General features: G+C 48.4%; 1 protein-coding gene across 2 annotated transcripts in view; it reads left to right on the top strand.

Moving 5' to 3' along the window:
- FAM234B (family with sequence similarity 234 member B) overlaps window positions 1–21,806 on the top strand; it is a 393,337-nt gene that overhangs the window by 122,108 nt on the left and 249,423 nt on the right. For both annotated transcript variants that reach the window (XM_069652723.1, XM_069652722.1), the window contains exon 3: window positions 14,022–14,117. In XM_069652723.1, coding sequence (XP_069508824.1) covers window positions 14,022–14,117 — 96 coding nt within the window. The remainder of the gene's footprint in view (window positions 1–14,021; window positions 14,118–21,806) is intronic.

Here is a 21,806-nt window from a genome sequence, read left to right as displayed (position 1 = left end):
CACAGGGCAACAGAGAGGAGACACGGGATGATAGACCATGTAATTACAACAATGATAAATAATTAAATACAACAAAAGAAGAGACAATGGGGAGCGGAAGACGAACCTACTATGCCTTTTGAGTGTTCAGAACGTGCCAGTGCAGAGGGGAGAGGGATGAGGGGTATGGAATAGGTGTTGTGGTGCGCATGGAGAGCAGCAGATAAGTGCCTTGAGAAGGTATGTGCAAACACCAGTGGCGGAGGGTGAGCCGAGGCAAGTGCAGAGGATAGACAGCAGCTTAGATGATAAGATGTGGGAGGTCAGGGCCCCGAGGATGCATAAGGACCCTGCACACCAGTCAAGCTAATGTACGATTAGCAGGGGAGAGTGGAAGGGAAGGAAGAGGTAAAGCGTAAGGTCTTGAGGCTTTTCTGGAACTTAAGGAGGTCCTGCTCAAGACGAAGAGGGAGGGGGGAGGCTGTTCCAAAGAAGGGAGCATGCTTCTATCTTGAACATTTACTAGGGAGTACACTGGTGCAGCCATGAACATTGAACTGTGGAACTTTTGCTCATCCAGGTTGGAACCCTTTTGAACATTGACATGTGTCCTGTTGCCAAACTGTTGATTGATGTGTCTTGAACTTATAGGATTTTTGGGGACTGTTGATTGATGTGTGTTGAATTTATAGGATTTTTGGGGAGTGCAGCGTGCACCCAACCTTCCCAGATGAACTGTACATTATCACCTGCCCCTAACCTGGAGACTGCAGCGCGTACCAGATTCCCTGGATATTGACATTTGGAGTCCGCCTCTGATACACACCATGTCTGGTTATTTGACTACTGTTGTTGTTGTTGGTGTATTGATTCATCTCACTGTGGTTGCTGCTTTTATAACTACATGTCATGAACATGATGGTCCTTCTGCTCATCTTTGTGTTCACAGTGAGAATGCATACCTGCACCTCACCTGGCAGTATGCCTGCATCTTCAATGTCACTGATTGTTGGGTGTGTGCACATTGACATCATGACTTGTCCTCCAAGTTCCCTTTAGACCCTATTCCCTTCAACTGGTGGGCTGTCTGCCTGAATCTCAAGCTGGTCACCCGATCCCCAAACCCCAGACCATGTAACAATTCACATTCCCAGATGGGGTTTACTGGTCCTCGAAATTTCCCCACCCCATACCAGGTAATCAGGGTGCCAGCAGCAATTCTTCCTTCATCTTCGGCTACTTGCCTGGTGTGTTTTGTCAACAGGGATGCACTATTCATGAAAATCAGCAAGTTCCACTATTACCTTTCAACCAACTCCATTGTAGTCATCAATAATATCATAAGATCATCCTTGCCTTTCAGCCTAATTTTTTCCTTTACCTATTCCCGGATATGCAACTTATTCTCGGACCTATTTCATCAGTGAGGACAAGGCTTATCCCTGATTGCCCATTAATTGGGGAGGAAGTGGTTACATGGGCTATGTCCTACCTGCTGTCCGGCATAATCTCACTTCCCTAACACAGTCCCGCACAAAAAGAGGCGCATCTAGGGAAGGGTTTATTGCTGGGCTAGGTTACCGGATACCAGCCCTAGAGGTCAAAGGAAATTGGGACCGCCTGACCCAACTGTCATGTATGATGGGGCACATTGGGAATTCCACTGCATCCTTCCTGACACTACTGTCCCATGAGCAAACAGCTATCTGAGCAATGGTTCTAAAGAACCGTATGGTGCTGGAAACCCTCACTGGGAGGGGTGTGTGCAATCGTGAAGAGCGAGCGTTGCACTTTCGTGCCCAGTTATGCCAGCAACAAATTTGACATTGTGCCTCATTACTAGTAACACTTTTCCAGCACCTGCCTTCCTGGTACCACCGGGACATCGTGAAGTCAGGCACACAGAAAATGTTAGTCCCCATTCCCATGGAGTCCTGTTGGACTCCATGGGAATGGGGACCCGGAATCATCATCACTGTTGCTATCAGTGCCAGTGCTTGTATGGCTGCTGTGCCTACCGGGGCTGTTGCACCCTGCAGGTCAGACCTGCGGGGGGCAACGTCCCAGGAAGGTAGAGTTGTAGTGTGATGGTCTGGAAAGGGCACCATTAGGGTGCTACCGGCACCCTTAATTCCGGACCGCCACACTTGTAATGAGGCCCATTGTCTCAGACACATCACATCATCCCTGAGTGCACCTGGACCTTTAGTTCCTGGATATTGAGTATTCTGGGACCACTGGGCGCCTCTATCAGCCAGATCCTACTTCTAATCCTAGTACTATTCTTGAGCTTGTCTTGCTTTGTGATGAGTTGTAAAGTTTCTTCTATCGTGCCTGCACCCATTTCTCAGGGGCTCCCCTGACCACTCCGGTGTTTTGCTGCCAGACTACGGAAGACGTTAAATGTTATGATTTACCAGCATGGGATGTCTGTTCCTCCAAAGATGTTAACGGACGATACTGGAGTGAAGGTCTCATTGGAGGGAATTATGGGGCGGGCGACTGGGTAATGAAAATTTTATTGAACCGTTTGATCACTTTGCTGCCTCATAATAATGCTCAGCTAATGCTAACTCCCCCGTTTAACAAGTGCCTTATTGCCATTGCAGGGTGAGCCCTATGTTGTAATGCACATGTCCTAACTTTGAAGGCTTTTACCGTCTAGTACCTAGAGGCATCCACTTCCAGTGTTCACGCCTCTTGACATGTTTCCCTTTTGGCATATAAAAGCATGCTTAGACTGCTGCTTTCATAGACAAGCCTGCTTTAGCAGACGGAAGTTGTCCTGTAGTAAGCAGGCTCGCATGCCCGCCCGGAGCCGTGTGTGAATCGTGCAAGCAGCTTGCCCAGCAAGACTCCAATGCATCGCTGTCTTCCATCCTGATGATGCTTTCCTGAGCGCGAGAATGCAGTACCCGGCCCACGATTGGTATGCTGAGACACTACTGTTCGTTCACCTGAAACGTTGCTTATCAGTATCATGCTAGGTCTGAAACCTTGCACTCCATTGAAAGGCATGTGTGGCTGAGTGAATGTAGGGGAGTGGGGTTGTTTGGTAGAGTCTCGTTTGTCGTTGGGTTGCTGTTTGGTCCGTGTCTACCGGCTTTGCTCTTTGCCAATATGCAATCCACTGCAAGGGTCTGTTTTTTTTCCCACGACAGTACCTTAGGATTAGCCCAGGTATAGTTACAGACAAGCTTCGGCGTCTGTTAGCAAAATGGATGACCATCTGTACTCGCTGAAAAGACGACTGTTTAGGTTGGTAGTGTAGGGGGAGGGGTAAGGCATGGAATCCTCTCTGGCTATGGATTAATATTAGGTTATACGGTTTGATCTCCAAGGCTGTAGCTTTCAGCAGAATTCCGAAGTATCGCCTTGCGGTTATTTACTAACACCTAGTGTGTGGACTTCTGCGGTCTCTAAAGCATTTCTTTGGTGGCTGCCATTAATGTATTCAGGGTATGACTCCAACCATTGTACGCAATCTCACGACACTCAGTACTTTAGATATACAGTAGTTATGCCAAAACTAGAGTGCGCCACGGGTGCTCCAGAAGAATGGTCGCTTGGTAATAGAGATGCTGTGCTTGCACCTGTGCTAGAGGCCCCACAGATGCGTCATGGCACCAGGCACTAGTCTTCTAAGGGAAGAACACGTTAGGCTAGGTGTAGACATATAGACGTAAAGGCTGGCATGGGTTAGACGTGTATTTTCACAGCTCTGGTCACTTTGTCCCAAGTAATCCCGGGAATTTACTCTCGCACTGGTAAATGATTCTTCCTTCCACTAGTGTGAACATGTATGTTACGACCTCTTCGATGCACACCCCCCACGCATTTAAAAAATATTTTAAGTAGGTTAAAATGACAGACCTCAGAGAGCAGAGCAGTGGTCTAAGCGGGTTGGAGAATTTAACATGTGAATATGGTGATGAGATTCAAATTCGATTCAAATTTGATGTGGTGGATGCGTGAAGACTGCTTGAACGTATATCTGTACTGTTGTTACATCCTGAAAAGCGCTCCTTTATGCATCTGTACTGTTGTATACCTCTGTATAGCACTCCGTTGTGTATCTATATTGTTGTATACCTCTGTATAGCGCTCTGTTGTGTATATTGTTGTATACCTCTGTATAGCGCTCTGTTGTGTATCTATATTGTTGTATACCTCTGTATAGCGCTCGTTGTATACCTCTGTTGCTTCTGAAAGCTAGGTCCGCGTTCAATAAAAACCATAATAATACTTTTAAAAATAATGGTGTTGGTGCGCCTCACTGCATCTTGAGTTCTCTATCATGGGATGTCAAGATAGTGAGCATACTGATGATGCATGAAGGAAAGGGTTAATTTAAATGTGACAGACACGTGCAGACTGACTGGATACTCCGAAGACCATCGACATGATGTGTGTAACGGTGCCCTTTCACCTGGTGCGCTGCCTTTGATTGAACACTGTGGTCGTGACACCAGGTGCACCTGGCAAGGCCTACTGTGCGCTCGCAGGTGCTGGAACCATGATCCAAGGAGGAGCAGCGTTAGGTGTAGAACTTTCTTTCCATTTTCAAAGACTCTTGTGCCATTCATTATTTGACCTGAGTAAATAACGCTTTTGTCTTTGAAGCAAGACAATCGGAGCACCACCGGTTGGGAAACCGGTCCGCGCTTAGGGGCTGGTCTCCGGTATTAAGCATGTTATAAAAGATTAATTCACACCTGCCCCCCCTTATGGAGGAGGCCATGCATCACAACCCAAGAAACAAAGTATGTGCATTAACACTCCCACAAAAATGAAATTGTGCCTTTCCCTAGTGTCACCATCACAGTGACCATCCTCCATCTGAGTGTTTGTGCCAGGAAGAAAAAGGAGAGGACCTGCCTGTTTAAATTGGAATTATTTGTGTGTAGAACGGGCATTTGCCTGCCGTTCTGTGCGCAAATCCCTTTTCGACGAATGGGGATTTGCGGGCAGAATGGCCCGCAAATCCCCTTTTTACACGCAAATAATTCCATGGATCCAGGGCCATAATGTCTCCAAGTTCGGGATAGTGATATGGAGCCACTAGGGCAAGAACAAGACTTTAACCAGTATCCTAAAGGAAAAAGTTAACCGAGTTGGAATTTGACTAGGCAGGATGTTGCAAGAGCTGGCTGCCTGAATCCCAGAACTGGGTCTTCCTACAGATGACCCTTTAAAAATATCAAGAGCAAAAAAACAACCAAGAGGAACTTCTCCTGCAGGGATGTAGCAGGCCAGTCGTTTGCTCAGAGGCTGGGAGCCCCAGTTATGGAGACATGGAAAGGCAAGCCAAGAATTGTATTCTGTCAGGGATCCACTAGCCAGTGCAATGGCCATCGGACTTCAGAAAATGCCGTCCCTCTTATGGGGACCGTGCTGGAGTCTGATGTACACATTCTGATCCCTCCGCCATTTGTACAGAGAATTGGCATAATCCGGACAGGCATTTACCGCGGCAGCTACCACAATGGTCCAATGGTGTAAGGACAACAGTGGCATACGTTTCTTTCGTTGTTTTAGTTGAAATAAGAAATGCTTCATTAATGTGCAGACGTGGCTGAGTCAAAGAGAACTGTCGTGTTTTTTTACCTTAGAACTTAAAGAGAATAAGTTACCAAACAATGGTGGCACCAGGATATTCGGGAAATGTTTCTTCTTCCAATCTCAGAAGATTAAAATCTCAGTTTTGGACCCGTTCACTCACAGGTGCTTTTCGCTAGGCCATGGTATGATGATGACTTGATTTAGCCAGATGAGCAGGGACTGAACATCCCCCACCACTTTCTCCCAGCGGACTAACTCCACCTATACTTCAGTGCCATCTACATAGGATTTTCGCCAGCATGGGGTCTGGCATGGATTCACATGCTCATGAATATTCCCCGTCGTCAGGCTGGGAATCCTCGGTAAAGAAAAAATCAGTATCAGTTTCGTTTCTGATCTGTCTTTCGTAGTAGTAACCAATCACTGATCTCTGCATCATACTGACCACAGCCAATGACTGCCCTCTACCTAAGCCCCGCCTCTGGCAGCCATCTTCAGATTTTTACCGCACGTTCAAGTGTTGGGATCCTCGTGCTATTGCTCTCGAGCGTTAGTGCTATTTTTTACGTTTTTTCTCAAAAAACTTCAATTTTTCAGTCAAAAGAGCCTCAATCTCCACCGTTTCTTCATCCGATCAACGGGGACCCGTGTCGGATTCGTCTACGCCCCTCAAGGGTGAAGATTTCGTCGAGCCATGCTTTTGGAGGACTCCAGAAGTTTCTCAGCCCCATCTCGGACATGGCCCAGGAGAAGGGAAGCTCGACGCCCGGAAAGCTGTTCAGGGTCTGCCCTGGATGCCAGCTTCAGAATGTCTTTAAGGAGGACGAACACTCCCTTTGTCTTTACTGCCTACATGAGGACAAGACGCACGTGGAGAAGGACTGTGCGTTTTGCGGCAATATGTCGGAGCGGACCATGAAGGACCGCCATCAACGTCTCGCCAACTGGCTGGAAGGGAAGAGCCCGTCAGGCGAGAAGAAGAAGAAGAAGTCCGAGCGGTCTTCTAAGACCTTTGAGGACGCCCCGGCGACGGGAGTCCAACACAAGGCCAAGCACCGCGAGTCCACTGGCACCGGGAGCGCCGAACGGTCGGGCTCTACGGGCGCCAGGCAGGGTGCTTCCTCCCCGGCGCCATCAACCACGAGCCAACGCTCTGGTTCAGGTAAGAGGAAGGCCGAGCACCCGGCGAAGCTCCTGGAGAGACCCTGGTCGAGCTCGAAGGCCCCATCGGAGGGGGAGCGAGGTAGTGACCCTCCCCCCAAGGAGAAGGCGGTGAGCGCACCTAAGGTGGTGAAAGCCTTAATCCATCCGGCCAAGGCCTCTATCGAGACAGTCGCGGCGGCCCTGGCTCAGCCTGTGGAGGCTACACCAGTGGTGGCGACCTCGGGGCTCAGAGTCTCCCTGCCACCGCAGAGGGAGTCCTCTTTTATGCCCATCGACAGGACCCCCGTGAAACCTCCTACGGAGAAGGGGGGGCAGGAGGTCGTCGTGGATTCAGCCTCAACCTCTGAGGAAGAGCTGATCGAAGTCTTAAGCCACGGCGTTGGCGTGGAAGAAGACCAGCCCGTCGGGAGGGACCCCGACGTAGGAGACGACGATAACGTCGAGGGTGCCGACGGGGCCCCTGACCGCCCGTCGGACTCCCCTCAACCAGTGCCGCAAGACAACTCGCCGGCCATTTTGTTGGCTATACAGTCCTTATGCTCGGAGATAAGGACGAGACTGCCGTTACCACCAGCGGAGGAACCACTCCCGACGGGGGACCCGGAGCCAGGCCCTTCTGGGAGCCCTCCCCCTAAGAGAGGAAGGATTCATCCTCCACCTCCTCTTCAGCCATCGCGCCCTGTTCAGCCCTCCTCCCCGTCCACGACTCGTGGGGATGATACGGGGACTGACACGGCCGCGACGGGTACGGACGACGAGGTTTACGACGAGGATCTGCCATCGTCACCTCCCACCCGGGCTTCCCCGCCCGACGAGATTGGATCGTTTCACTCCATGATCGCCAGGGCATCCGAGCTTTTCCAGCTCTGCCCGGAAGAGAAGAAGAAGGAAGGTTTCCTTTATCAACGGCGCGAGGCCAAGAGGAAGACGGTCCTCTCTGTACCTCTACTGGACGATATTTGGGATGAGGGCCTCGCCCTCCTCAAGAACCCATCCACGACGCCGGCTAGAAGGGATCGGTACGAGAAGAAGTACCGGGTCCCGGACGCGGCCCCCTTGTGCCTTCGGGCACAGCCGACCCCGGACTTGGTCGTCTCCGTGGCAGCCAGGAAGAAAGCGGGGGGGGGGGCGCGGCCTCTACGTCGACCTCCCCGCCGGATGGCGAGGGAAAGAAATTCGATACGATGGGACGCAGAGTCATCTCGTCTGCAGCGACGATGATTAAGGCGGCCAATGCCTTGGCTATCGTAGCCCGCTACGACAGGGAGTTGTGGTACAAACTGGCCCCCCTGCTGGGATTCCTACCGGACGACAAGAGGGTGGAAGCCCTAGAGATCTTGCAGGAAGGAGAGGTGGCGTCGGACCACGCCATTACGATTGCGACGGACATCGCTGACACTGGATTTCGCCAGTTGGGCAACAGCGTGTGCCTTAGGCGGCGTGGATGGCTCAAGGCTACTGACTTCCGTCAGGACGTGCAGACCAGAGTCTTGGACATGCCATTCGACGGAAACAACCTGTTTGGGAAAACAGTGGACGATTCCCTTCAAGCCATCAAGGCAGACACGGAGACGGCCCGGGCTCTTGGGGTTCTCCAGCAACGGCGGCCGCCCTTTCGGAGCGGCAGAGGCAAACAGGGTGCCTCCAAAGGTTCCGGCGGCGGATTTTCCACCTACCGTCAAGCGGCCTGTTCGTCGTCGCAGGAAGCTTACAGGGGACGAGGCAAGTCAGGCGGACCCCGCCGTCGTCGCCAAGGAGGACAAGGCGGCAAAGCCTCGTCGAAGCAGGACTGAACCGGCCGTGGGGTCGGACCCCCACCGAAGCACCCCAGTGGGAGGCCGGCTGGCGAGCTTCGTCAGCGTGTGGGAGTCCATCTCCACCGACCGTTGGGTGCTGGACGCCCTAGCTCAGGGTCACGCGCTCGAGTTTCTAAAGAGGTGCCCACGCGTCCCCCCTGTGGCCAGGAAAGAACATCACGTCCCTCAACTTCTCTTGGAGGTAAAGGCGATGCTCAAGAAGGGCACCATCGAGCTCGTCCCAAAGAGGCTTCGGGGCTCTGGAGTTTACTCAAGATACTTCCTCGTGAAGAAGAAGACGGGAGGATGGCGGCCCATCCTGGACCTACGACGACTGAACAAATTCATCAAGGCACAGAAGTTCCGGATGGTCACCCTCCAACACGTTCTGGGTCAGCTGGAGGAGGGCGATTTCCTGTCGTCGTTGGATTTGGAGGATGCCTACTTCCATATTCCCATCCTAAAGGGACACGAAAGTTTCTCAGGTTCGTGGTCCAAGCGCGTCACTACCAGTTCAGAGCCCTTCCCTTCGGACTGAGGTCGGCACCCAGGGTGTTCACCAAGTGCCTCGCACCGGTGGCGGCGCAGCTGCGCCGAGAGGGGATCCACGTCTACCCCTACCTGGACGACTGGCTCATCCGAGCGAAGACGAAGGAGCTCGCCGTGGAGCACACGGCAAGGACCGTCCAACTTCTCACGGACCTGGGATTCTCCATAAACTACGCCAAGTCCCACCTGGTGCCCGCGCAAGACGCACTGTTTCTGGGAGCGAAGCTCGGCACAGTGTCGCTTCTGGCCTCTCCGTCAGAGGAAAGGACGAGGGCCATCTTGGGCAAGGTGCAGCGGACGCGGCCAGAGTGAGGTCCATCAAGTCCCTCCTCGGAATGATGTCTTCTTGCATTTACCTCATCCGCCTGTGCAGGCTCCGAATGCGCCCGTTGCAGGAGTTCCTGGACGCGCGCTGGATCCAGACGACAGGCAGCTTCGAGGAGAGGATCACACTCGACGAGAGTTTCCGACGAGCGATCCGGTGGTGGGGCACCCGCGCGCATCTGACGGCGGGCATGGACTTCCAGACCCCTGGCCACCAGGAGACAGTGACCACGGATGCCTCCCTGGAAGAGTGGGGAGCGCACACCGAAAGCACGCGAGAGGCCTTTGGCTCCCGACGGAGAAGTCCCTCCATACCAACGTCCTGGAGCTCCGTGCAGTGTTTTGGGCCCTCAGGTCCTTTCTTCCGTCCCTCAAGGGCAAGGTGGTGAGGATCTTCACCGACAACACCACCACCATGTTCTACATCAGGAAACAGGGCGGAACCAGGTCCCCAGCCCTGTCCATGGAGGTGCAGGATCTGTGGCATTGGGCCGTCGCCCAAGGGATGTTTCTGGTGCCGTTTCATCTGGCAGGGATAAAAAACACCATCGCCGACTCACTCAGCAGGGAGCTGCGCTCGTGCCACGAGTGGGAACTATGACAGGATCTAGTGGACCGCCTCTTCCGACGGTGGGGCACACCCCAGATCGATCTGTTCACGACGGCGACGAACTCCAAGTGCCGGAGGTTCGCCAGCAGGTTTCCCCAGCCGAGGAGCATGGGCGATGCTTTCTCGTTCCCCTGGGAGGGCCTGTTTCTATATGCGTTCCCTCCATTGCCATTGCTGATCCGGCTCATCAACCAGCTCAAGAGGTGACGGTGCAGGATGATCCTCGTCGAACCGCCGTGGCTGAGGCAGATATGGTTCCCGGACCTTCTGGACTTGTCAGCGTCCCCGTCAATCAAGCTGCCAGTGGACGCGGATCTTCTCTCCAGGGAAGGAGGCGCCATCCTCCATCACGACCCGAAGTCGCTGAACTTGCAGGCCTGGCTCCTGCAGCGTTAGAGTTTGGAGGATACGACATACCGGCCGACTGCAGAGAGGTTCTTGCAAAGGCCAGGGCATCCTCAACCCTTAAATGCTACGGACACAAATGGAAGAGGTTCTCTGTCTGGTGCCACGCACAGAAGATTAACCCTCTACGGATTACGGCTCCCCAAGTACTGCCGTACCTACTGACGCTGGCCAAAGCTGGACTGGCGCACGCGTCCATCAGGATTCATCTTGCTGCGATCTCCCGATACACAAGAACCACGGGGCGGACGTCTTTGTGGTCTCATCGTCTGGTGAAAGAGTTCATGAAGGGACTGTTCAGATCGTTCCCGCCGGTGAAGGCTCCGGCCCCGGCGTGGGAGCTCAACATGGTGCTGACCAAGCTCATGGGACCTCCGTTCGAGCCTCTGCCCTCGGCTCCGTTGAAGTTCTTGTCGTGGAAAACAGTGTTTCTTGTGGCCATCACCTCCGCACGACGGGTGGGAGAGATCCAGGCCCTTTCTTGCAAGGCCCCGTACTTGACTTTTCACGACACAAGGGTAGTGCTCACGACGCACCCCTCCTTCATGCCCAAGGTGCCGTCGGACTTCCACCTCAACGAACCCTTGGTGTTGCCTGTTTTCTTCCCGTCGCCTTCGTCGCCGGCTGAAAGGACTTTGCACTCGCTGGATGTGGCTAGAGCGCTGAAGTTCTACGTGGACCGCACAAAGTGTTTTCGGAAGACTTCACAACTCTTTGTGAACTTTGGACCTGTCAATCAGGGGAAGGCTCTCTCGAAGGCTTCCATTTCCAGATGGCTCTCCGGCTGTATCATGTACTGTCATCGGTTGGCAAACCGACTGCTGCCTGCCTGGCCGTCCGAGAGCCCATTCCACCAGAGCGATCGCAGCTACCACGGCGTTCCTATCTGGTGTGCCCTTGCTGGACATCTGCAGGGCTGCTACGTGGAGGTCGACGAACACCTTCACGAAATTCTACTGCATCGATCGGGATTCCAGGGAGGAGTCCAGGGTCGGCCAAGCAGTGCTGCGCAACCTGTTCGCCTAAGGTGAGCCTGGTGAGGAGGTAAGAATTGCTTAATGTTGAGCCTTTGCCACCTCCCGTGGTTGTGCATGTGTGTACTGCTATGTATTCTTTGTTCATGAGCATGTGAATCCATGCCAGGCCCCATGCTGGAGAAGGAACAAGTTACTTACCTGTAACTGTTGTTCTCCAGCATGGGTCTGGCATGGATTCACATGCGAACCCTCCCGCCTACCCCTATGCGGCTCTTCACTTGGTCATACTGCCACTTCACGTGCTACCAAATCTGAAGATGGCTGCCAGAGGCGGGGCTTAGGTAGAGGGCAGTCATTGGCTGTGGTCAGTATGACGCAGAGATCAGTGATTGGTTACTACTACGAAAGACAGATCAGAAACGAAACTGATACTGATTTTTTCTTTACCGAGGATTCCCAGCCTGACGACGGGGAATATTCATGAGCATGTGAATCCATGCCAGACCCATGCTGGAGAACAACAGTTACAGGTAAGTAACTTGTTCCTTATCGTGACTGATGGAAGATTGAATAACAAAAATCGAGTGTACGTTGAAAAGAACCGGGTAAAGCAGAGAGCCGTATAGCACCATGCAGAGGGACCTCTGAAGGGAGAAGGTGGAGTAGAAAGGTCCCATCTGGACCCTTTGGGACTTTTCTGTTAGGATGTGAACCACTTTCAAGGGGAATTAGTAGGACAGATAATGGCTGATGGATGCAAAGAAGCAGTGTGACTCTCCATATCGAGTACAGCAGCCAGGTCAAGCATGCCTCAGTCACCCACCGCCAGTGTATCGTGCCAGAATTTCAGAAGAGCCGTCTCTTTTCCATGAGCTGGGCTGAAGCCAGACTGAATGGCAGAGGCGGCGATGCTGGTCTAATTCAGATTGTATCTGTGTCACTACTACCTTTCCCCTAGGTTTCGAAACCAAAGGGAAATTGGTCTAAAATGAGATTGCATTGTCGCGCCTGGAAAGTGAATCTGATGCTGGATTTCAGGGAATTAGGCACAATCCTGGAAAATATCTGGCATTTCAGTTTGAGGTTAGGCTGCTGTGGGACAAGGCCTGTGACTGCAGGAGGGCAAGATGGAGCTGCTTAGGGGCATGTGGTATTGTCTGCTATGGGACAAAAGGTGTGGCCTGCCCTGGGGTTTGATAAGCGTTTGGGGGCCTGTTTTGGGATGAGGTTAAATGTCAAAGCAATTCGTTTTGAATGGTTCAAGACACTATAGATTTTACAGTACAAAAAACTGGGGCTGTGGTTGGCCAAGAAATGGGAGCTGGTCTAGGGCCAGAGATGGAGGCAGCTGTTGGACCAGAGATTAACTTCTACGGAACACGTGATGGAGCAGTTGTGGATGAGTTGTTCTCACAAAACCTGAGTACTATTTGTTTACTTAGAAAAGCTCCATATGATTTTACAAAGCTAAATCCAAATGATGGAACACTCATCTACAGGCAGGAGGGCAGGGAGGTTTACAAGCAGAAGCATGGGTGCAGTTTTAGGGTGGGGGGCCGGTGTGTTTGTCCCCCTTCCCAACTTATACCGCGCACCATTTTGTCCTACTCATTTGGCCATTTGTCAGGGGCCGCTTTCATTTAAATGTCATGCCCCCCTCCCCCAAAAAAAAATATTCAGCTAAGTTATTTCACTGAGTAGAAGCTGTTTCTATTTTTGAGAAAGGGGCAGGGCAGCAGTGGGAGGTATAGGCGTGGCTCCATTGTGTCAAGAGGGCAGGGGTATTCTGGGACAAGTGTTGCTGATGCTATGGAGTAAGCAGCAGGGCTGGTTTGGGACACGATGTGGGTGGCTGCTGAGGGACAGGAGGCGGGTCTGCTGCTTGGGAAATGGAGGTGGAGCCTTCTGTGTGGGGGAAGGGAGTTCTGTTTCAGGAGGCAGGTAAGGTAAGCTTCTCCACCACAGGTCTGCCCTGCGACAGGAGGCGGGCCTGCTGATGTGGAACTGGTGATTAGGCAAGAAACGGGAGTCATCTGTGGGAGAGGAGGTAGACAATTGGATTGGACGAGAGACTGACTACTAAACCAGGACAGAGATAAGTGATGAGGACTATCACAGAGCAGGACTTTGTATTGTGAAATATAGAGCTGATATGAAATGAGACCATGTCTATTATGGCACATGCGATATGCTATCCAGCAGGAGACATGGGCGCCTACTGTTAGGTGGCGAGGCAACATGGAAGCATAGTATAGCACAGGACATGGGGGTCTGCTGTCGGGCAAGGAATGGCACTGTTATGGGGCGCGGTGCTGTTACAGAGGCAAAAGGTTTTTTGGAAGGTGGTGACGGTGAAGGGACTCGTTGGTTTTGGAGGAGATTCTTTTCCTGGAGGGAATTCCCTGTGATTTGGTAAACGTTCTGAAGTTGGATTAACAGCTTCAGAGCGTAGGAAAGGGGAGAGCTGCAGAGTAAGGCAAGAGCTGCTGTCGGGCAATAGTGTACATCTTGCTGGCTGTTTTTCTGAATCTTTCTGAATTTCGTTACGCCACTACTGACAGAATCTCAAAGTCCTCAATATGCACAATATGAATTAATACAATAAATATGTGAGATTGCTCATTGCTTTAACACACGCTTTACACTTTTTTCCAGGTGTTTTGTCTCCTCTTGAACTTTTTGATGTGAACAATGATGGAGTGCCAGATATTCTGCTGTCATTCAGGCCATTAAGGAATGATACCACACAAGGTAATTTGGAGCTGTCTTCCCTTTTTAATTACACATTCTTCTTGGAATGTGCTCCTTACCCCATTAATGGTCCCAAGTGGCGTTTAGAGAACTGTTCAAAGCTACCCTCAAAATACCTCCCGATGTAACTACCCCTCCTCTGGGACCAAACAAGGCCAAATGACCTGTTCCATGGGACTTGGCTCTCTCCGGAAAGGCTACAATCATGTGCAAACACGTGGCCCCTCTGAGATTGAACACTGCCAAAGTACCTGCTCTTCCCCAGGAGAGTCTAGAACCACCTTTTAGCTCTGTCTGCCTTATCATGCGATGAATAGCCATGTGCATTTCAGTTTGGTCCCACAAACAAGGGCAATCCAGCTGGGCGCTGTACTGGTCATGTGTGGATCATCAGATTGACATGCAAATGGACATTTCTCCTCTGGTATGGTAAGCGAGCTAAAGGGTGATTATAGACATCCCTAAACAGGAACCATCCCAAAAAAACAGACTATTTTGCTGTGGTGTTCTCAGTAGAGGGTCTCCCACGTTGTTGTATCATTTGAAATGTTGCGATTTCATCCTAGGTCAATAAAGGTCATCCAGACGTGGAGTTCTTTTGCTCTGTGTCCTGAGAGACACAAAATCGCAGCCACTCGCTTCACCGATGTCCAGCAAGGCAGACATTCTTGCTTGGAGTGGCCTGAGGTACTCTTGTTCAGTATAGTCTTGCCTAATACTGTCCAGTTCTCCTCTGAATAAGAGTGCTGCCAGCAACCCCATTGTGTTGGGGTAATCCGGGTGTGTTGCCCGTGTTCTCAGTAGCCTAGACTCACGTCTCTGGTGGCATCCAACAAGCAGAAACACGTGCCTGGGGTTCTTGGTCAATTATTCATAGGAGAATGCGTAGAATTTCAGTGGTGGACTTCCCCTGTAGGTGGAGCCAGACTGATAGTCAAAATGGATAGTCTCGTCTGTCAGAGGTACTGGATGCTCAAGCGCGATTAAGCCTCTCCCTAGTGTGCCACCACCCATAGAACAGGATGTTATAACTGTTGGTTGCTTGAGTGTTTCCCATGTTTTATATTTATAGCTCCAATCCTGCTCTCTTCTCTGTGCCACACCAAAGGAGAAATGCCCATTTACGTATCAGTCTGGTCCTGCCCACAAGGGCCTTTCTGGTAACAAAAGGCTGGGCAATACCTTCGGGATAGTGGTCTCCCCATCTCATGTCTGCCCATATCTGTGTGTGAATGGCATCCATGTACTGTGCCATGCAGTCTATTTTTTGTTTGCTGATGTCGAAAAGGAGCTGTTATTCATTTCATGTAAGAAACTGCTGCCTTTACAATACTGGTAAGCGAGAGATTCTGTTGTAATGCATTACTCTAGGTATTGGGGTGTTGGCCATATGGCACCGCACTCCTACTGGTCTGTCGCCTGTGCTGAATAACTTCATGGTATTTTCTTTCCTCCAGTGTCCTTTTCTGATAGCATGGAGACCTTCTTGGCAAAATAATTAGAGCACTTTCTTTGCATGCAGACTTTCATTTTGTATTTAGAAAACCATGTTTTTCCTCAATGGTTTTACATTTTTTTCAGCATTCTCCTTCTCAGCATGTATCCCGTTATGTCATCCACCCAGTTTCCCTTCTTTGCAGTGATATATTTTTTTTTTATTTTTGAATTGCAAATGCTTAGTTTCTTTAGTTCGTTAAACTATACTTTCTCTGGCATTGCATATTCCCAATTTATCAGATTGGTACAGATCAAACAACTTTATTTAAAACCTCCTATTTACTATTGTAACTTAGCCACTTCAGGACACTTTTTCTTAATTGTATTGTTATTATGTGGCTTTATATTTAAATGTATACATCTAACCATCATGACATGTACTGTCTGCATCCATAACACGCCCCTAAACCTGGGACATCTGGCAGGAATTTAGTTCAGTACCTTGAAGGACTGGTGCAAGCATGTAATGTTCTATTTGATAAAAGCGTCAAGTCCTATGGGAGAGGAGCTTTTCAGTGATTCTGACCTAGCTTTGCTTGGGGGAAAAATGTAGGACAGACTAGGTCTGATAATGGGTGCCGAGATAGTAGGAATGTGTTTTCCATTCTCAGTGAATCTTTTTCTGTGTGAAAACGAACACTTTCTTGACTGCTGCTGTTGCCTGCAATCCTGCGCTGGGAGTTTTCAAGAACTCGCGCTATACAAACGCTTGCTTCCAGGAGGAGGCGGAGCACTGTGGCTGTCACGTGACTCTCACGTGACCTTCCCTCGCCGCAAAGCTCTGCTCAGTCCACCCTTGCGGCGTTAAGCCCGGCGGGGTAAAGGGCGTTGGCTGTTGTGCGGCTGTTTGGCGCTGGTTGAGCACTGCGGCTTCTCAACTGTTTTGCCAATCTAATAGAAAGCCTGCGTCAGTAAAGGGCGCAAGTTTGTGACTGTTGTCTGTTTGCTGTGCGCAGGGCGGTGGCCATTCATTCCCGTCCATTGCAAACACAGATCTTTACCCCGGAACAGCAAGGAGATTTCAGTCCAGCAACGTCAAAGATGTTGGATGGCGGGCCGCAAACAAGAGGAAAGACTCTACAACGACGACGTCTTCTAAACCCATGGACGCTAGCGAAACCATCAGGACGCAAAGCGAAGGTAAGCCCTCAATCTGAGAGTGACATTGTTAGTTGCCCAAATACTGACACAATGAATATTTCGCATTCAGATGGAGACATTACTGCTAACCTCTAGGCCATAAAATTATCTACACAGATACCCTCTCTATACACATTAGCTGTAAAAGCAGCAGGGTTAAGAGAAGATCTGGTAAAACGACCGGGGTAAAGAAATTCAAAACAAGGATGTAAACTACTAACTCTTCCATCGCAGATTGGAATACCAGCAATAGATTTGAGCCAACAAATATACTCACCGCTCAATGTCGAGACAGTAGATATAAATCCGGCACTATTTCAGTCTCCTTTTGAAGTAACTGATCTTGAACTTCTGAATGCAACAAATCAAACTGACAAGTTGACTGAAATCAGTCCCCTTGGTGACAGTGTCTCCTGATATCAAGACCCCATGCCAGGACAACAATAATAGCAAAGGGAGCACAAAATCAAAAAAATTGCAAACGATAACTACTATTAAGACAAATGAATAGTCTGGCATCAATATCACAAGCGACTCCAAGCATGTGGAGGGACAGTTAAAGTCAACCTGGGAGCTACACAGTAAAGAACCTATACAATGTATGGCCCCCAAAGCTTCTGCAAACAAGCTCAAAGTTATATGTAAAACCATACTTCAAAAGGATATGCCAAAGCACCTCACCATAGAAACTTGCCCACAGCCAAATACTAATGAGGTGACCAGTCCAAGAAGAAAATTGCAGACAGCTCAGGATGCTCGAGACAGTCGCCTGTTTGATAAATTAATGGCTGCCTATCTTGCCGTTGAGGCCAAATTAACTGCAAGTTTCCAAGAAGAGGTACAAAAATCAAAAAAAAGAGGAGGGAAAAAAATGCATGAAATGGCTAAACAGCCGTACTATTCGGAGGCTAGTCGACAAGCCACCACCAGCACCCCAATAACAAAACTGCCAGGAATTAAAAATTGTGCTTCAGAATTAACTGGACATTGGGACTCCACACTAAATGTATCAGTAGTGGCTGTAAAGGTTCAGCAAGAACAAGATGAGGAGGTAATAAATTCCATCTCAAATGGATGTCAAGTCCAAGCAAACGAAATAAACTCTAATCGCGAGACTGGAGTTACATCAAACCTATCATTAGCAGCGACCATACAAATTCATAACCAGGTGCTTGCAGCCACAGCCACTGCGTTAGGCCCGTTCATTAAACTTTATCAATCATTACAAGATACTATAAATAATCAAGTGGCAATGATGACAAATGTTTTTTCAAAAATAACAGCCATTGATGAATTTACAAAGCTCTTACAGTTAAGAATTGCACAGGAAGCAGAACATTTGATGCGGTGGCAGTCAATACAAAAAGAGCAGTTGATCAAAGATCAAGCATCAAAAGATGATCTAATGGCAGCATTGATTGAATCCATTAAATGGATGCACCAAAATGAAATTAGAAAATAATCCCTGCCTTCAAGCCTTCACTCAGGTCGAACTAGTAGGGTTAATCCCTCAATGTCAAATGGAATGGTGGACTTAGAGATGCAGTCAGATATAATACATAGACCTCCAGCAGCTTTATATCCTACTGTCACCATCGCAATGAAAACAACAAACAACATCACACCGAGCGCGAGCACGGAGGGGCTACAAAATAGTCCAAAGATTAAAGTAAGAAAGACTGACCTAGTGGTCCAACCATCCAAGCAAGATTTTTTTAAATGTTGACCTACAAGAAAGACCTTTTAAGATGCCAACAGAAAAATGCGAAGGCAACACTACTGAAATACCACCTATTCAGGCAGCACATAAAAGCAATGATCAGGCTGAGATAACGAAGGATGATCAAATAAATTCTTTCTCCACCTTTGGAATTTTTTCTGGGTCAGCCAAAGTAGGAAATCTGAATAGGAAAGAAAAAATTAGTTGTACAGCAAATTTGAAGATAAAGAAGCTGCCGACTGAGCGCAAATCAGCAAAGTCTTTCATCCACAACCTTCCCACTCCCCGTAAGGCATCGCTGCTTGTCCGTGCCACGACAAAAGACAAACCAACCGATACTCAGGAAGTTGTAACAACTTTAGAAAAGACTTTTGGTGGACCATCCTTATCAAAAAACATAAACAAACGTAGGAGATTAGAGTCTGAAGATCAAGAAAGCTCTTTATCTGCTACGTCAACTAATTTATGTGACTTATCAACATATTCCGATGACCAGTTAACAGAGGTAACAAGTGTCTCTGAGTCAAAAGTCTTAATGCCTCAAAAAGAAAAAAGAAAAAATTTACACGGAGAAGAGAAATCAAACTTAAAAGCTAACGATGCTAGAGTGACCTCTCCGCCTGATGTCAAAAGACTAAGGAATATTCCACAATGGCATAAAGTGAACTCCAATGCACGTTGCAAATTAAACCTGAAACTTACTCTATTACAACAACAGAAAGCAACTAACTCTAGCGCAAATCCACCACAGAGGCGTAAACACATCAAAGAGTGCGCACAAATAAAACTAAGACTACAAAATATCCGCTCAGATGATCCTAATGTCAACTTAAACCGAGGTAACATCATGAAACTATTTAAATGCATTCCTGCACTGCGCACTGTAACCTCTGAGGACCTAATGATCGTAGAATATGCAACCGAGAGAACCTCAGACCAAGTGCTGTTACACATCAATTCTCAGGCCGTTAGAAGAACGCTTTTTGATGCAAAAGATGATCTTTTACTATATGGTTTTGATCTCTCTCTTGAACCAGCGAGTGAATATAATCGCTGATCATGCCTCTAATGACAAATCTGTCTTACCGACACGACTAGATCAAAGAAGAGAACAACTAAGGCACCACTTTTCTAGAACAAGTCATGTCAAACCAGCTATGCCGTCACCACAACATGAAACAAAAAGGAGATATCGTACCATCTCGCGAAACTAGCTAGGAAGTGATCCACAGGACCAGAACTATAACTTAATTTCTTGGAATACGAGAGGGTTTGTACACCTGCTGAACGATTTTTCAGTAGCCCTAGATCAAAACGTTGCCCTTTGTTTACAAGAAACATGGCTGCGGGAGCCACCGACCCGAGATGGTTACACGATTTTACTAAATCCAGCAGGAAAAAATCAAAACGGACGACCCTTTTCAGGACTCTTGATGATGATCAAACATTCCCTTTCTTGGCATGTGAAGGAATTACCAAACCCAAATTTATTTGTCCAAGGAGTATTAATTGAACATCGAGGGGCTCTTAACATTGAAAAAGCAAGGACCTTGCTAATAAATTTTATTGGTACGCTGCAATGATTAGTCCTTCGAAACTAGTAAATTCTGTGACCACAATGATGGATATTTACTTAACCAGTGAAAAAGATTTGGAAATAATTATTTGTGGAGACTTGAACAATTCATGGTTTGAGTTTGACAAATCCACGAACAAACAAAGGCCTATAAAGTTTGACAAATTAACAGCCAAGGCAAAATTGTGGCAAGCGGCAATGAGTAGCAGAAATTGCATTATGCTGAATGGACAGGTTAAAGGTGATATACCAGCCAATACAACCCGGCAACAAATGTACAAGCAGAAAACATTAGATTACATTTAGATTTCACATAACATGTTAAGAAAGGTCACACAATTAAATGTCATTCCAACTCTTAATAGCGATCATCTACTGCTAAAGTTGACCTGGCATGAGACCAAGCAAGATCTACCGACCAGATATGCCCAAGCTGTTGCCACGAATGCAAGTGAAAATCGCCTTCGAATGAATGGTAATCAGATCTGCCAGTTGACCAATATATTCAGAAAAGAGACAGCACCGCATGACCCAAATTATGCACCGTTGTTACAGAAATTCTTAGTGAAAACAAATGCTAAGGGGATAGTTGGGCACCAACATAAATTTAGCAAGCTGTTGTTGAAAGAAAAAAAATCTTTTCTGCGAGACATAAGAAAAATTAAGACATCAAAAAACATTATGCAAGACGATCATTTACGACATCGTCGACAACGATACAGAAACTGGGTTAAAGCATTTGCTACTCAAAGCGACCAAAAACGGTCTGAATTAATGCTTCAATATTTCAAAAACATAATTTGTGAGAAATTTGGGCTATTTTGAACACTGGTCATACAAAATGTAACCAACTACCGATCAATGAAGTAGCGCCCCACACTTGGGAATCTTATTTCTTTAAATTATTTAATGATGGAGAGAAAAATAAGAATACAACCCAAAAGACATCAACTGAACGATGGAATGTAGCAGAATCTAGCTCCGAAATTTTGGCAGCAATTAAGCAGTTGAGAAATTCAAGAGCCGTCGGACCAGATCATCTCAAACGTGTGATGCCCAAACAAGAAGCAGAATGGTGGGCACAGTTCATTGCAGTGCTATTTAAAAAAATAGCAATCACACAAGTAGTCCCATCATCTTGGCGCACAGCGGTGGTAGTACCAATACACAAAAAGGGGTCAAGGGCTGACCCAAGTAACTACCGCCCTATTGCTTTATCAGATACAATTGCCAAACTATTTGCTTCAGTCCTTCAAAAAAACCTGACACCTTGGGTCGCACAAGTAGAGATCGCCGATTGTCGACAAACAGGATTTACAAAAGGTGTAGGCACGGAAGTAAACCTATTGCTACTGAATTTACTAAAACTAGCCTCACTAAAAGAACGTTAACCTTTATTCCTGGCGTTTGTAGATATGAAGCAAGCCTTCGATAAAATAAATCGAAATTCCTTTGGCAAAAACTAAGGAAATGGCAATGTTCAGCGAATATACTGGAGCCGATTATAGCCCTCCATGAAGCTACATCGATACGCATTCGGACAAACCAGAGTGGTGATCTGACAAACATAATTCTGACATCAAAAGGAGTAAAACAAGGCTGCCCGTTGGCAGCTCTGTTATTTACGTTATTCATCTCTGATTTACCGGACAAACTGAAAGAGGTGCGATGTTTTCCGCCGAAAATAAATGGTCAAGCACTAAACTGCATTATAGATGATATAGTTCTGGCAGATCAAACACCAATAGGCCTTCAG

The sequence above is a fragment of the Ambystoma mexicanum genome, chromosome 3p (assembly GCF_040938575.1).
Source record: "Ambystoma mexicanum isolate Mex_15411 chromosome 3p, UKY_AmexF1_1, whole genome shotgun sequence".
NCBI classification, from domain to species: Eukaryota; Metazoa; Chordata; class Amphibia; order Caudata; family Ambystomatidae; genus Ambystoma; species Ambystoma mexicanum.
This window is presented reverse-complemented; position numbering and strand designations above follow the sequence as displayed.